The 13,683-nt window shown below is 43.2% G+C and overlaps 1 protein-coding gene across 7 annotated transcripts in view; it reads left to right on the top strand.

The window, feature by feature from the left end:
• Nucleotides 1–13,683, top strand: part of Mta3 (metastasis associated 1 family member 3) — a 119,299-nt gene that overhangs the window by 27,330 nt on the left and 78,286 nt on the right. For all 7 annotated transcript variants that reach the window (XM_087907304.1, XM_087907303.1, XM_087907307.1 and 4 more), the window contains exon 4: nt 1,557–1,683. In XM_087907304.1, the coding sequence (XP_087763430.1) occupies nt 1,557–1,683 (127 nt within the window). The remainder of the gene's footprint in view (nt 1–1,556; nt 1,684–13,683) is intronic.

Here is a 13,683-nt window from a genome sequence, read left to right as displayed (position 1 = left end):
CTTCATAGTTTTTTGTTTTTGTTATGGAAATAGGGTCTAGACTGTATAAAGCCCAGGTTGACTGTGAACTCCAGCCTCCTGCCTCAGTCTCTGGTATTACAAGTATGTTTTTCCCCTGCAAAAGTGATTTGCTTTATAGTATTCATACAAGACAAAAAAGTGTGTAAGTATTATAAATCTGATTCCTGTATACACAGGCTAGCGATGAAACCCTCCAATACTGTTTTTGTTTTTTGAGACAGTTTTCTTAGAGCCTATGATGACCTTTCTGATCTGCCTTCATCTCTGAGTGCTGGGGTTTCAGTGTACACCTCCACTTGGGGCCTATGCAGTCCTGGTACCAATCCCAGGTTTTCTTTGTGCTCAGCACTCCCAGCTCTGTGCCAGGGCTTTAAAAAATGTCTTAATGCTTTGTTTGTTTTTCATTTATTCATTTTCTGCTTCAGGCTCTAATTTCTAAGGATATTTCCTCCATTCTAATCTCTCAGTTGGTTTATTATTTATGTTATTCAATTGGAAGTGCTGTGTGGTCTGTCTGTCATCTCTTCGTCATGTGTCTCTCCCCCCCCCCCCCGGTTTGTTTTTAGATAGGGTTTCACTATGTAGTTATTGCTGGCCTCAAACTCGCTATATAGAACAGGCTGGCCTCAAAACTCTTATAAATCCGCCTGCCTCTGTTTCCCCAGTGCTGGGATTAAAGGCATATGCCACCACAGTTGGCTCCATTTATATTTTATTTTAATTAAGGAGTTTTGAGATCAGCCCTGACTCTGTAGCCCTGGCTAGCTCAGAGCTCCCCATCTTCCTGCCTCAGCCTCCTGAGTGTTGGGATTTTAGGCCTATGCTTCTGCCATTCACAGCTGAGCTCCTTGCTGCCCTTTTAGCAGTCATTTACTTTTAATGTTACCTATTATTTTGAAGAAATGTCTTTGTGTGTATCTGTGTGCCCACATGTGTGTTTTCAGGTGTGTCTGAGGGTTGTTGGGTGTCCTCTTCCATTATTCTCTGTCTGTTCCTTTAAGGCAGGATCTCTGCTAGGCTGGAAACAGCAAACCCCAGCGGGCCCCTATCTTTGTTCTCCGAAGCAGGGCTGCAGGTGTTTGTAAGGACGCTGGCTTGTTAAGCGTGTTCTGGAATCCTAACCGTGGTCCTTGATTGTGCAGCCAGTGCTCTCGACCCCTGAGCCAGCCATCCAGCCACTGTTCGCTCACTAGCTCACTCGCTTGCTTATTATTTGTTTTAAGAGAGGTCTCACTGTGGGGTTTGAATTAGTGATCCTCCTGCCTCAGCCTCCAAAGGACTGGGATCCCAGGTGGATGCCACCATGTCCGGTTCCGCCATTTTAACACTGGTTTTTTTCTTCTCTCTCGGCAGCCCTGAGAGCTTGGTTTTAGGGTTGGGATTGCAATGAAAAGTTTAATGTGATGTTCAGAAGTGATTAGTGTGAAGAAATTATCAGATGGAATACGAATTTGACCTGCCAGTTCACTCTGTTTTAATAGCCCAAGAGGCAGCATGAGTTGTAACAACGGATTCTTTGGATTTTGTTTGTGTAGAAGAAACAGAGGAAGAAGCGGAGATGACGGTTGAGGCTGACTTGACTGAGAAGCAGAAGCATCAGTTGAAACATAGGGAGCTCTTTCTGTCCCGCCAGTACGAATCTCTTCCTGCAACGCATATCAGGTGAGACCTTTAGAAGTTTCCCTAACTTCCCCAAGTGCCCAGAAACACTGTGACCAAAGCCCAAACCAAAGCCTTCTTGAAAGCCCTTCAAAAATTCTCTTCAGGATCTTGCTCAGCTTGGCATCCTGCAGACTTCATATTTGTATATGATCTTGGGATTTGTGGTGTGCATTAGCATACAGGGGTCCTGGGAGGTTCCACAGTGATGAGGCGTCTTCTCGTTGCCTCACCAACACCAGTTTATCTGAGTGTGTTAGCATCACACACAGCAATGTCTAGCAGATACTCTTTGGGAAGTGCTGCTTCAGATCCCTGCAAATGACACAAGGAGAATGCAAGACCAGAACACAGGACACAGGGTGCAGACACATGACGCTAGCCCTCGTAGGATGTATGGCCATTTATTTTCTTGTGAGTATCGCTGGGATGAAAACCCAGTGCTGGCACCAGCTCTGTGCATTTGCTTGGTTTAAAACTCTAACAGACGCGTTTTTGTTAGAAATTGAAGCCTCACTTGTGCTAGGCAAGTGCTCTGCAACTGAACTGGGCTCATGACCTTTGTCCTGGGCACTGGTGGGATCCAGTCCTTGCTTTATAATCTGGAGGGCGCAAATTATTGTGAGATTATTTTATTTCAGATTTTATTAGTGTTTGTTTATTCTACATAATAATGGTTTTGTTATGATATTGTCATACATTATTTTTTACCTGTGCATTTTTTTTTTTGAAATAAGGTCTCTTATAGCCCAAACTGGTCTTAAATTGCCAGGTAGCTGAGGCTGACCTTCAACTCCTGATCTTCCTGCTTTGACCCTTCAGGTAGTAGGGATTATAGGCATGCATCACTGTGCTCAAATGACATTTTCCTAAAGATGTACATAACTAATAAATACTAAAAAGTCATAGGCTGTGATTATTTAACTGGAATAAGCTAGAATATAAAGATTCATTTGAGCTCAAGAAGCTGTGGTCATAGATTCTTGTTAGATCTGACAAATGGTTTAAAGGATATATCCAAAACACACAGTGTATTTTTAATTTACCCTTCTGATAGCTTGAAATCTGTTTACAAGTAATGTTGGTTTTCTTTAACAGATTGCTTGGAATGGAAAAATGGTGTTTTTCATCTTCCATAAGGCCTGAGAGAGTGTATTGGAATATAATTATCAAGACACTTATGCAAGGGCTTTACCTAGTGGCGAGGCTTTGAATTATGTCGAAGAGACATTTATGTCTTTTTCCTGTGTGTTTTCTGGGTTGAGGGAAAGGATAGCGAAGTCGTACTTTCTCCTCTATGGCTCCCCTTTGCGAATGGCTGAAGGCAGTTCGAAGCAGTCTCTAGCAAGACACAGAGCCTGGCTGAGCAGCCCACATGCTGATGTAGAACAAGAGCTCGGGAAAGTGGTCTTGACATTTTCCTGGTGTTAAAGTCCTGCTGTATCTGCTTCTGCTTTAAAAGGAGAAAATTGCGGAAGCCCCATTGTTCTTTGGCAGCTATACGGGCAATTTGGTGAATAGTGACTTTTTGTTCTCAGAGACACCATCAAGTGCCCAGAATTTCCTCCCTACTGAATGGAGCCCGGGGAAAGCCTGACTGCGGTGTTGTCAGCCCTTGAGTAGGTGAGCTTTAGTGCTCACTTGCTGTAAGCCTCTCACTCCAGCAGAAATGAGAGAGGCGGCGAGACCCAGGCTTGTCCTGAGCAGACTGGCATGCAGCATGAGCAGTGAGCATCCATCCGGTGCATTTCCAGGGGCGCAGGAGCAGGGCAGAAGCAGTACCCTTCACGCATCTGCTGCAGCTTGGGCCCTTTAATAATAGATTTTATGGTGCACATAGAGCGCAACGATTTATTGTCATGCCAACAGTTATTGTTTATCACTGCATTAAGTCATTTTATATGTACATTTGAAGGTTTTCATACATGTAGCAAATACTGCATGCTCTTTCAGTGACCATCCTGTGATTGATGAGCAGTCCTTCATTCATCTATAGCAGACAGACATTTTCTAAGTTTGAGGAAGGCAACACAGTTACAGTTGGAGGGGGCTGATATGCCCATTGCTACTTGCCTCATTTCTAAATGTAGCCCTCTTACTGCTCTGTGGCACTGGGGCTCCTGTAATCAGTTTTACAAATGGCCTGGGCTTATATGTGCTTCGTGTTCTAACAGCTATTGGGCTTTTTATGGTAGGGCTGCTTTTCAAGTATTTAATCCTCACAGTGACTCTCTAAGTAGATCTGTTATTATCCCTGTTTACAGATGAGGGGGCCAAAAGCACAAAACAATTACGTTCTTGCCTAAGTCTCCCACTTCATAAATTGCACGTTTAGATATTGTCTGACTCCGAACTGCAGATATTCAGCTTCACTAATGACTCATACACAGCTAGCGCCAGAAACACATCAGGCACAATGAGAGCTCTGAAGTCACCTGTTGAGTAGGTAGGCTTTCTGAATGTCAACTTCGCAGAATTCTTCTATAGACTCAAGTCAGTTGGATAGATCTAAAATTAAAGCTATTTAGGCGTGTAAGTTGTATTATTATTCCAAAAGATAATGTTACAATGCTAGCTGCATGTAGGAACCAGGAAATAACCCTCTTCCCCTGGTTTATGATTGTGTCTGGCCTGAGTGTCCCCACATCTCAGATGCACTAAGCCTAGCCTGTTAATTACAGCACTGGTACATGTAGCGATTCCATCTCCTCCCAGCCTGTGGCACAGCTAGTCATAATTAAAAAGAGCTAATTCTTTCCTTCTCGCCAGTCCTAAGATCTGGACCACAGCCTTTAAAATTAGACTTCAGTGTGCCTTAAAAAACTTGCCTTAGATGCTGGTGTTGTTGGTCCCAGTGTGTCCTCTAGTAACAGGTTTTGGATCTGAATATTTGTTCTCCAGGCATCTCTTGTTGCAAAGCATGAACAGTCATGGAGAATCTGTATTTCTGTGCTGGTGGACCTTGCCCTAGTTTAGGGACCTGTCTTCCTCATTGTTTCGCTCTGGCTGTGCTGGGCATTGTACTCCTTGTCGTTGGTGTTGTCCCCTCGTCTCCCCACCCCCAGCCCTGGGATTGGACCCAGGGTCCTGTGATCTTCAGTCCAACTGTGCTTTTTATTTTTATTATTTTAAAAAATAATTATTCAGCTTTGTTTACTTCAAGAAAGTTTTATTCTGTAGACCGTGCTGACCTGAAACTCCTGTCAGGTCAGATCTCGGCTTCCCTGGTACTGGGATTACTGTCATGACCACCACCTGCTTGCCCAGCTATGGGTTTTTATTTAATTATTATTATTAAAACTTCTTTACATTTATTTATTGATTGTGTGTCTGGGCCTGTGCATGCCACAGTATATATATGGAGGTGACTTGTGAAAGTCGGTCGCTTATTTTTCCATGTAGATCCAGGGCATTGAACTCAGGCCAGGATCAAACTCAGGCTGTTCCCTTTAGGTAGTGGCAAATGCCTTTCTTTATCTTCTGAGCCATATTGCTTTCTTAAAGGGGCCAGAGAAGCTATTTCAAACCTAAATTTGGTGACGGTAGTAGTAGGGTAAGTTTTGAAGGCCCAGGTGTTCAGTCTCTGCTTCACAGATAGCCTGAGACTCTTTGGAAGAGTTGTCAGGTTAGTTTACCAGAACCCAGACGTCGCCGTCCCCGTCGCTGTTGCCATGCAGAAGAATGGCTAAACCTCCATCTGTAGAATGCGTCTTTGTCTAAGGCTGCCATGTGGCGACTCCAAATGAGGAGTTGTCTGTCTTAATTCAGTTCTGAGAGTCTCTTGAACAACTGTTAAAATCTTGCACCTTATGTAAAATTTGCCTAAATAGTTCTGTTTAGACTCCGTCTTAGACTGCAAGATCTCAGAGGTTAGCGTCTTGGTATCTTTCCTCCCCTCTGGAGAGCTGTATACATGGGCCATTCAGAATTAGAAACTTCCACAGAGCCTGCTTTAATTTTTATTCTTTTGTTTTGTTTTTGTTTTTTGAGACAGGGTTTCTCTGTGTAACAGCCCTGGCTGTCCTGGAACCAGGCTGGCCTCAAATTTACAGAGATTCACCTGCTTTTGCCTCCCAGGTGCTGAGATTAAAGGCATGCACCACCACTGCCCAGCCTTAGTTTTATTCTTAAAGGAAATAAAAGTTATTAAGATAAATAAGTAAATAAATATATAAAAGATAATCTCTTCTCATTTACAATTGACCTTACATAGAATTTGAGATTGAGAGCTATTGGAATTGAATTTTGTTTAAATCTCACTAGAGTTGGAATTAAAGATTGGGTGTGTGATAGACAGGCTGCTCAGGACGTTGGGGTGGGAAATGACTTGCTTGGAGTCAATACCAAACTTCTACATGACCCACAGGCAGAGGATTGGATGAGGGGGTGGGGTGTCTCTATAGACTGTTGTCAAGCAAAGTCACCTTGAGCACTTTTCAGCAACAGTGATGGGAGAAATGAGAACGTGTCAGGCCAGCTGGAGGTCTCTGGGAGGGCTTACTGCAGCTCTTGTGTTTGTGTCTTGTTTGTGAGGTGAAGACACTGGTGTCAGGATGTCTAACTTCCTTCTTACAGACGTCCTTGCATAGCTCAGACCACCGTAGAACTACTGTGTAGTCCAGACTGATCTCAGCTGTGCGCCAGAGCAGGGCAGTCCAGGTTAAGCAGGGAGGCATAGGGTCTCTGAGCAGCAGGGCCCACCTGCAGGGCTGTAATGAATTGCTCTACCATGGCTCATGCCTCCCGAGTGCTGGGATTTAGAACATCGAGCCTGGATTTCATAAGTAAACATGCATTATATATTATGATATCATAAATTATGTATCATATTTCACGTATATTCTGTACATACATGTATGCATGTTCATGTGGATTCCAGAGGTCAACCGTGGACATTGTTCTTCAGGTGTTGTCTACCTTTTGAAAAGTATTTGTTTACTTTTTTACTATTTTGTGTGTGCATTTTGGGGAAGGGGTTGCATGTAGCATGTGTGGGATGATGGCAGAGATTTTCTTTTTTACTATTTCGTGTGTGCATTGGGGTGGCTGTATTGGCATGTGTGGGGTGATGGCAGAGACTGAAAAAGTGGTTCAAACCCTCCTTCTCTGGGCTGGAGTCAGAGGCAGCTGTGAAGCCCCGTGGCTGCTGAGAATGGAGATCAGCTGCTCTTAGCCAGTGACCCTCTCTCTAGGCTATCCCGTGTTTTCCCAGGCAGGGACTCTCACTGGGGCCTCACGGTTACCGATGAGGCTAGGCTGCCTGCCGCGAGGCCTGAAGATCTGCCTGCCTCCACTTCCCAACTGCTGGGATTACAAGTCTTAGCTACCATGCCCTCCCTCTTTTTTTCCCCTTTGTTTGTTTTTGTTTTTAGAGACAGAGTCTCCCTTTGTAGCTCAGACTGTCCTGAAACTTGCTCTGTAGACCAGGCTGGTCTTGAACTCACAGAGATCCGCCTGCCTCTGCCTCCCGAGTGCAGGGATTAAAGGTGTGCGTCGCCGTGCCATGCTCTCTTTTCTTTTCTTTTTCTTTTTTTAAAGTGTTCTATAATGAAACAGGGAATCCACATAAATTTACTTTTGCTTATTGAAGTGTGATGTTTTCTTGAGAGAAATAGTCAAAGGATTGTTTGAATTATGAACGAAACTGGCAGTTTCATGGTATATTACCACTGGAAGGTGAAACCTAGCTGTTTCGACGCATTTGACTGACTTGAAAATGAAGAGTACCCGTTACACAAATCTCTAGTTGTCAGTTATTTGCCAATGTGCATAACAAACCATCGCATACAATAATGTATACTTTTCGTATATCAGTTATATTTCAGTAAAGGAGAGAGAATATTTGTATTTTAAGTTAGAAATTGAATATACTTGCAAAAATATCAAACAATATTATTTTTCTTTAGGGGACTGTTGTCTATGTATGGATGGCATTTAGCCCTGGCTGGCACAGTACTCATTTTGTAGCCTAGACTGGCCTCAGACTCAAGCAATTCTCCTGCCTCAGATTCCTGAGTGCTGGAATTGTGTGCCACCCCACCTTGAAAAATAATACTTTTCATTAATTTGAAAAATATACTCATATTTTTCTCAGTTTTAGTTTCTAACATGGTAAGTTTTTGACAGATATAACTCATGTAAGCAGAAGGTCTTTGCATTATCAATAATTTTTAGAGCTGTAAATTAAAATGTAAGGCCAAAAGTTTGAGAGCCATTAATTGCTCTTGAAAAATAACGAAACAATAGAATGTGTGTTGCTTATATTAGATATTAAGGTAATTGTATAAATTATAATAATTAAGATAAAGGAGTCTCTCTAGTCAGCTTTTGTGAGTTTGACACAAACTAGAATCACCTGGGAAGAGGAAAATTCAATCAGGAATTGCCTCTGTCATACTGGCCGGTGGGCATGTCAATGGGCTTTTTCTTGATTCATGATTGATGTGGGAGGGTCTTGCCTACTGTGGGTGGTACCATTCCTGGACAGATGGTCCCGGATGGTGTAGCTGAGCCAGCCAAGTAGGCAGTGCTCTCCTGTTGTCTCTGCTTCCATTCTTGCCTCCAGGTTCCTGCCTCGAGTTCAAGGTTCCCTCTATGATGGACTATGAATTGTAAGATGAATTAAACCCTTTCCTCTTGTTTTTTGGTTGTGATGTTTATCACAGCAACAGAAAACAAACAAAACAGGGTCATAGTAAGTAGATTGAAAAAATAGATCAACAAAACAAAATAAAATAGCCGAGTCAGGGCTGATGTCACCTATGATTCCAGTACTTGGATAGCATTTGGGGGTGAGACAAAGATTGCAAATTTGAGGTGAGCCTTATGCAGTAAGGCCTATTTAAAAAACAAAACAAAACAAAAGAACTGGAATAAACTCATATACAATGAAGTTTGATTTCTGGTACAAGTGGCGTGGCCATAAGAGGGGGTGGTATTGCTAAGGCCATTGGTGGTCATGGGGGAAAGAGTATTTCTCCTTTCTTTCTCTGTTTCCTTGGTGTTGGGGTGGCAGAGTGAAGAAACTTGTGTCTGTTTTGCTGCTTCCCTGTGGTGAATACTTTTTGCAATGTTTCTCTTTACCTGGTATTTCTGTATTAGCGCTTAGATTTATGATGTGGCTGGAGGAGGGTGGGGAAGGATATATCTTTCAGGTAGGCATGTTTTCTCTTGGGATATATGCTGTGCCTACTGATCCCTCTCAAGTAGTGCCATTCCTCAGTTACTAAGCATTCAAATAGATGAACCTATAGGAACCATTTTCAAACTACCACATTCTACTCCCTGGCCCCCATAAGCTTGTAATAGTATCATAAAGCAAAAATACAATCAGCCCAACTTCAAAGGTCAACATAGTCTGTCACAGTCTCAACACTGTTTAAAAGTCCAAAGTTCAAAGTCTCTTCTAAGACTATGGCAATCTCTTAACTGTAATCTCCGATAAAGTAAAAAATCAGATCACATACTTCCAACATTCAATAGCACAGAGTATGCATTACCATTCCAAAAGGGAGGAAAGGGAGCATAGTGAGGAAATACTGGGCCAAAGCTCGTCCAAAACCCAGCAGAGCAACTCCAAGTTCTGTATCTCTAAGTCTAATGTCAGTGCACTCTTCAGACCTTTACTTCCCGGTGACCGCAACACTCTTGTCTCGGGTGGGCTGGCTCCACACCCAGTCTCCCCTTTCCTTGGCAGATGTCCCACGACTCTGGCACTGCCAACATCTTGGTGTCCACTGACATCCAGACTTCACTTTCACAGCTTCATGAATGAACTCTCCGGGCTTCCATGCAGGGTCACCCCTAGCACATGTCTGGCTTCAGAGGCTTAGCCACAGAGACAGACTTCATACCCTTTCCTGTGTGCTTGACTCTAAAGCAGAACCTTGTGGCCAAAGCTGCCAAGCTCTGCTGCTTGATAGGGTTTGAACTTGATCCTGCTGTTCAATTACACTCACACCAGCTTTCTGATGTTGATAGTTTCCTGTTTAGGCTTTCCTTTAATGCCTTTTTATAAATTTGAAGCTTAGTTGGATGGGGTCTCACCCTGAGGTTACCACTCCCTTTATTCCTGTTAGCCTCAGGCTTTTCTCTGAACTTTTCATCCCCTTGAGCAATGATCTTGGCTCCTTTATATTTCCTGGTGCTCCTCTCAAACTGTATATTTTGTATTTTTATTCTTGCCCCACTTGCTCCTTTTCATAGTAGATCTGCATAAGAGTGACCACTCACTAGTGACCACATGCTACAGTCAATATTAGGCTGTCCTGAACTCTTCTCTGCCAATGCCATTAATCCAAAATTCTTCAATTTAGCCTCAGACAGATTTTTAGGACAAGGTTAAAAATCAACCACACTCTGCCAAAATAGCACAAAAATGATCTCTAGGTCTGCAATATTCTTCCCTTCTGAAACTTCTTGATCTGGGCCCCCACAGTTCAGGTTGCCCTCAGCACTATCTTTCATGCTCCTACTGGGATGACCCACTAAGCCTCGCTTAAAGCATTCAATCTCTTTTCTAGTCCAAAGTCCCAAAGCCTTCCAACAAACAGCATGATCAGGCCTAACACAGCAACACCCCAGTCCCTGGTACCAAGTTATGTCTTAGTCACTGTTCTTTTGCTGTGAGGAGACATCATGACCAAGGCAACTCTTTTTTTTTTCTGTTTGTTTGTTTGTTTTTTGGTGTGGGAGAATTATCTGTATTCTGTCAATCATGTTTTAAATAAATGCTGATTGGCCAGGCAGGAGGTGTAAGTGGGAAAACCAGACAGGACGTGGAAATGATGCAAGGAGAACAGGAGAATTCTGGGGAGGAGGAGGTTGATTCCTCCCACTCCTGCCCAGATCACCGAAGCAGCAAGATGTGATTTGCCCCACTGAAAAAGGTACTGAGCCACATGGCTAACATAGATCAGAAAAATGGGTTAATCATGATGTGAGAGTTAGCCAGTAAGAAGCCTGACCTAACAGGCCAATCAGCTTTATAACTTACAGAGATATCAGTGTGATTTTTCTCTGGGACTAAACAGCTGGGGGACTGGGCAGGACAGAAAACCCCCAACAAACAGGCCTGGTCTTCTCATGTTACAGTTTTTGTTTTTCAAGACAGGGTTTCTCTGTGCCTTTGGAGCCTGTCCTGGAACTAGCACTTGTAGACCAGGCTGGTCTTGAACTCACAGAGATTCACCTGCCTCTGCCTCTCAAGTGCTGGGATTAAAGGCGTGCACCACCACCGCCTGGCTGGTAACTCTTATAAAAGAAAGCATTTAATTGGTGACTTGCTTACAGTTTCAAAGGTTTATCCTGTTATCATCATGGTGGCAGGTAGTTTGGTGTTGGAAAAGTAGCTAAGAGCTGTTTCCTGATCCATGGGCAAAGAGAGAAAGAGAGAGAGGAGGGCGGGGAGGAAGCATAAACAGAGAGACAGAGATAAGACCCTGGGCCTGGTTTGGGCCTTTGACACCTCAAAGTCCACTCTCAGTGACATACTTCTTTCAACAAGGCCACACCTCCTAATCCTTCTCAACCAGTGTCACTCCCTGATGTCTGAGATTCAAATATGTGAGCCTGTAGGGCCATGCCCATTTTAGCCACCATGTGCTGTTTGGTTCTCTGTTTTTGGGTGTGACTGGCCGTCACTGCTGTCTAGAACCATTGGTAGACAGCAGTATGAAGGTGGTGATACAAAATTATACACTTCTTTCTTGGTAAAGTGATTGGGAAAGTTCTATGAAGAAAAACTTCCTTTTGATCCGTATTTGATTATGTTGGCATTTCAACAAAACTCAATTACTTTTATGATTTGATTAGAAAATTAAAATGAACGCTGGCTCATCTTATTTAAACTCAGATGAAGTTTAAGTTAAACAATAGTATTTTCCTATAAAAATAATTTTAGCATGACGAAGTTACTTAGTGCACTTAGTTCTTCTCTTAGCATTGTCATAGAATGAGGACTTAAAGGAAATACAGTGAGAGAGGAAGCCCTGCCATAGCTTACATATTGAAGTTCCCACTCCAGACTTCCCTTCCTCATTCCTTGCAGGGCGTCCTGCATACTAAGCAGTGTTCTAGTACAGGTTTATCCCCAGTCCCTAGAATGCTTTTCAGAAAAAAGTTTTAAAATCTTTTCATATAATATATTTTGATCACACATACTTTGATCATATTCTTTCCCAACTCCTCCCAGATCCTCCCCATCTTCCTATACATCTAATTTTATGTTTTTTCCTCTCCCTTCCTGTCCCTTTCTCAGAAATAAACAGGAAAAGCAACAACCAAAAAACACAAAAATAAGAACAGACAAACAAACAAAAAAAATCAATGAAACAAAAAAAATGTTCACCAAAAAAACCCCCAAAATAAACAGCCAAACAAAGCAAAACAAAAGAAAACAAAAAAACCCCATGGAGTCTGTTTTGTGTTGGCCAACTCCTCCTGGGAATGGGGTCTGCTCTGGATTGTGGCTGATAAGCTGAGTGACATTCTATTGGATAAAACGGTTTCAGGATTTTCCCTTTTCCAGCAGGCAGCAATTGTAAAGTTGGCTAAGGGTAGGACCCCATGTCTGCCCCCCTCCCTTCTCAGTGCTGGGATTGTGTCTGGTTTGAACCTGTGCAGGTCTTGTCAGTCTCTGAGAGTCCTACCGTGTCTGGAGGATGCAGTTTCCTTATAGTCCTCCACCAGCTATGGCTCTTCCAGTCAGGGGCACAGCCCTGAGGAAGGCTGAGGCGCACAGCCCCGAAGTACTGATGATTTCTTTGTCCATCTGTGTCTGGGTGCAGCACAGTCTGTTCTGTGCATTGTTCCCTGTCCTGACGAGCTGTATGTGCTGCTCTCTGTGTTTCCCTGCTGTTCCCATGATGTATCTGTCATCTGTCCTGGAGAGTACTGTCTTCACATCCTTCCTTTGGAACTTCCAGTTCCTCTGATGAAAGGGGAGGCAGGCCAGGATGAGGGCTTTCCTTCTGAGTCCTCTCTGGCAGTTTCTTTCCATGCTTGTCACCAAGTCTGTGTTCTTCACGTGCCACTGCCACAGTGAACTTCCCCAAACACAGCTTATCTACTAAGTTGTTCCCTCTTATTTACTAAATCCATTGACATTAAATTCAGACTTCACCCTTCTTTTTTGACTTTTTAATTCTTGAATTCACTTACTCAAGTGGGTGTTGATGTCTTCCTGGTGTTGTTGTTCTTACACTGTGTATGTCACCCAGACTAGCCTTGAACTCCTTAGGTAGCCAAGGATGACTCTGAACTGCTTTTACCTCCCAAGTGATGGGACTCCAGGCAGGCACCACCACTCCTGGTTTCTGAAATGCTAGAGACCAAACAGTGCTCGTGAAAGGCAAGGACTCCTTCAGTTCGGCTGTGTCTGCCGATTCCCAAATCACCTTTTAAGTTTTGTTTGCTCACATTTGTTAAAGTGTCACAACAGAAAATAAGTATTTGATTAGAAATGTATTGAAGTATCCAGACTATTTCTTTTCTTTGCCCTAGTTTTTATAATCGAAAAACCTACTAAATCATATTCTTCTCTGCGTAGCTCTGGCTGTCCTGGAACTCACTCTGTAGACCAGACTGGTCTTGAACTCACAAAGGTCCGCCTGCCTCTACCCCTGCGTGCTGGGATTAAAGGCGTGCGCCACCACCGCCCAGCCAAAATCACATTCTGTACTTGTATAAGCACTCTAAAATGTTTGGTCTCAAGATCCAATTACTAAAACCATGATTTTTTGACACCCCCACTTGTAAAATGGCGGCTATCAATGAAGGCTAGCCCCACACAGAACATTAATAATTCCTTGACAGTTTTGTTTGTCATAATTGGGTGTTGCTGTCATCCAGGGGTAAAGGTTTCAGTTGCTCCTAGCCCAGCAACAAAGACTCACCTATTCCCAAATGTCAGTCAAGGTGCCAAGTCCAAGAAACCTGATATAGAATTTGCAGATTTTTGTGTGTATCCATCCCGTCTGTCTGTCTGTCTGAGCTGTGATTTAT

Source organism: Myodes glareolus, chromosome 6 (assembly GCF_982192425.1).
Source record: "Myodes glareolus chromosome 6, mMyoGla1.1, whole genome shotgun sequence".
Taxonomy (NCBI): domain Eukaryota; kingdom Metazoa; phylum Chordata; class Mammalia; order Rodentia; family Cricetidae; genus Myodes; species Myodes glareolus.
The sequence above is the reverse complement of the archived record's forward strand: the minus strand, read 5'-3'. Positions and strand labels throughout refer to the sequence as shown.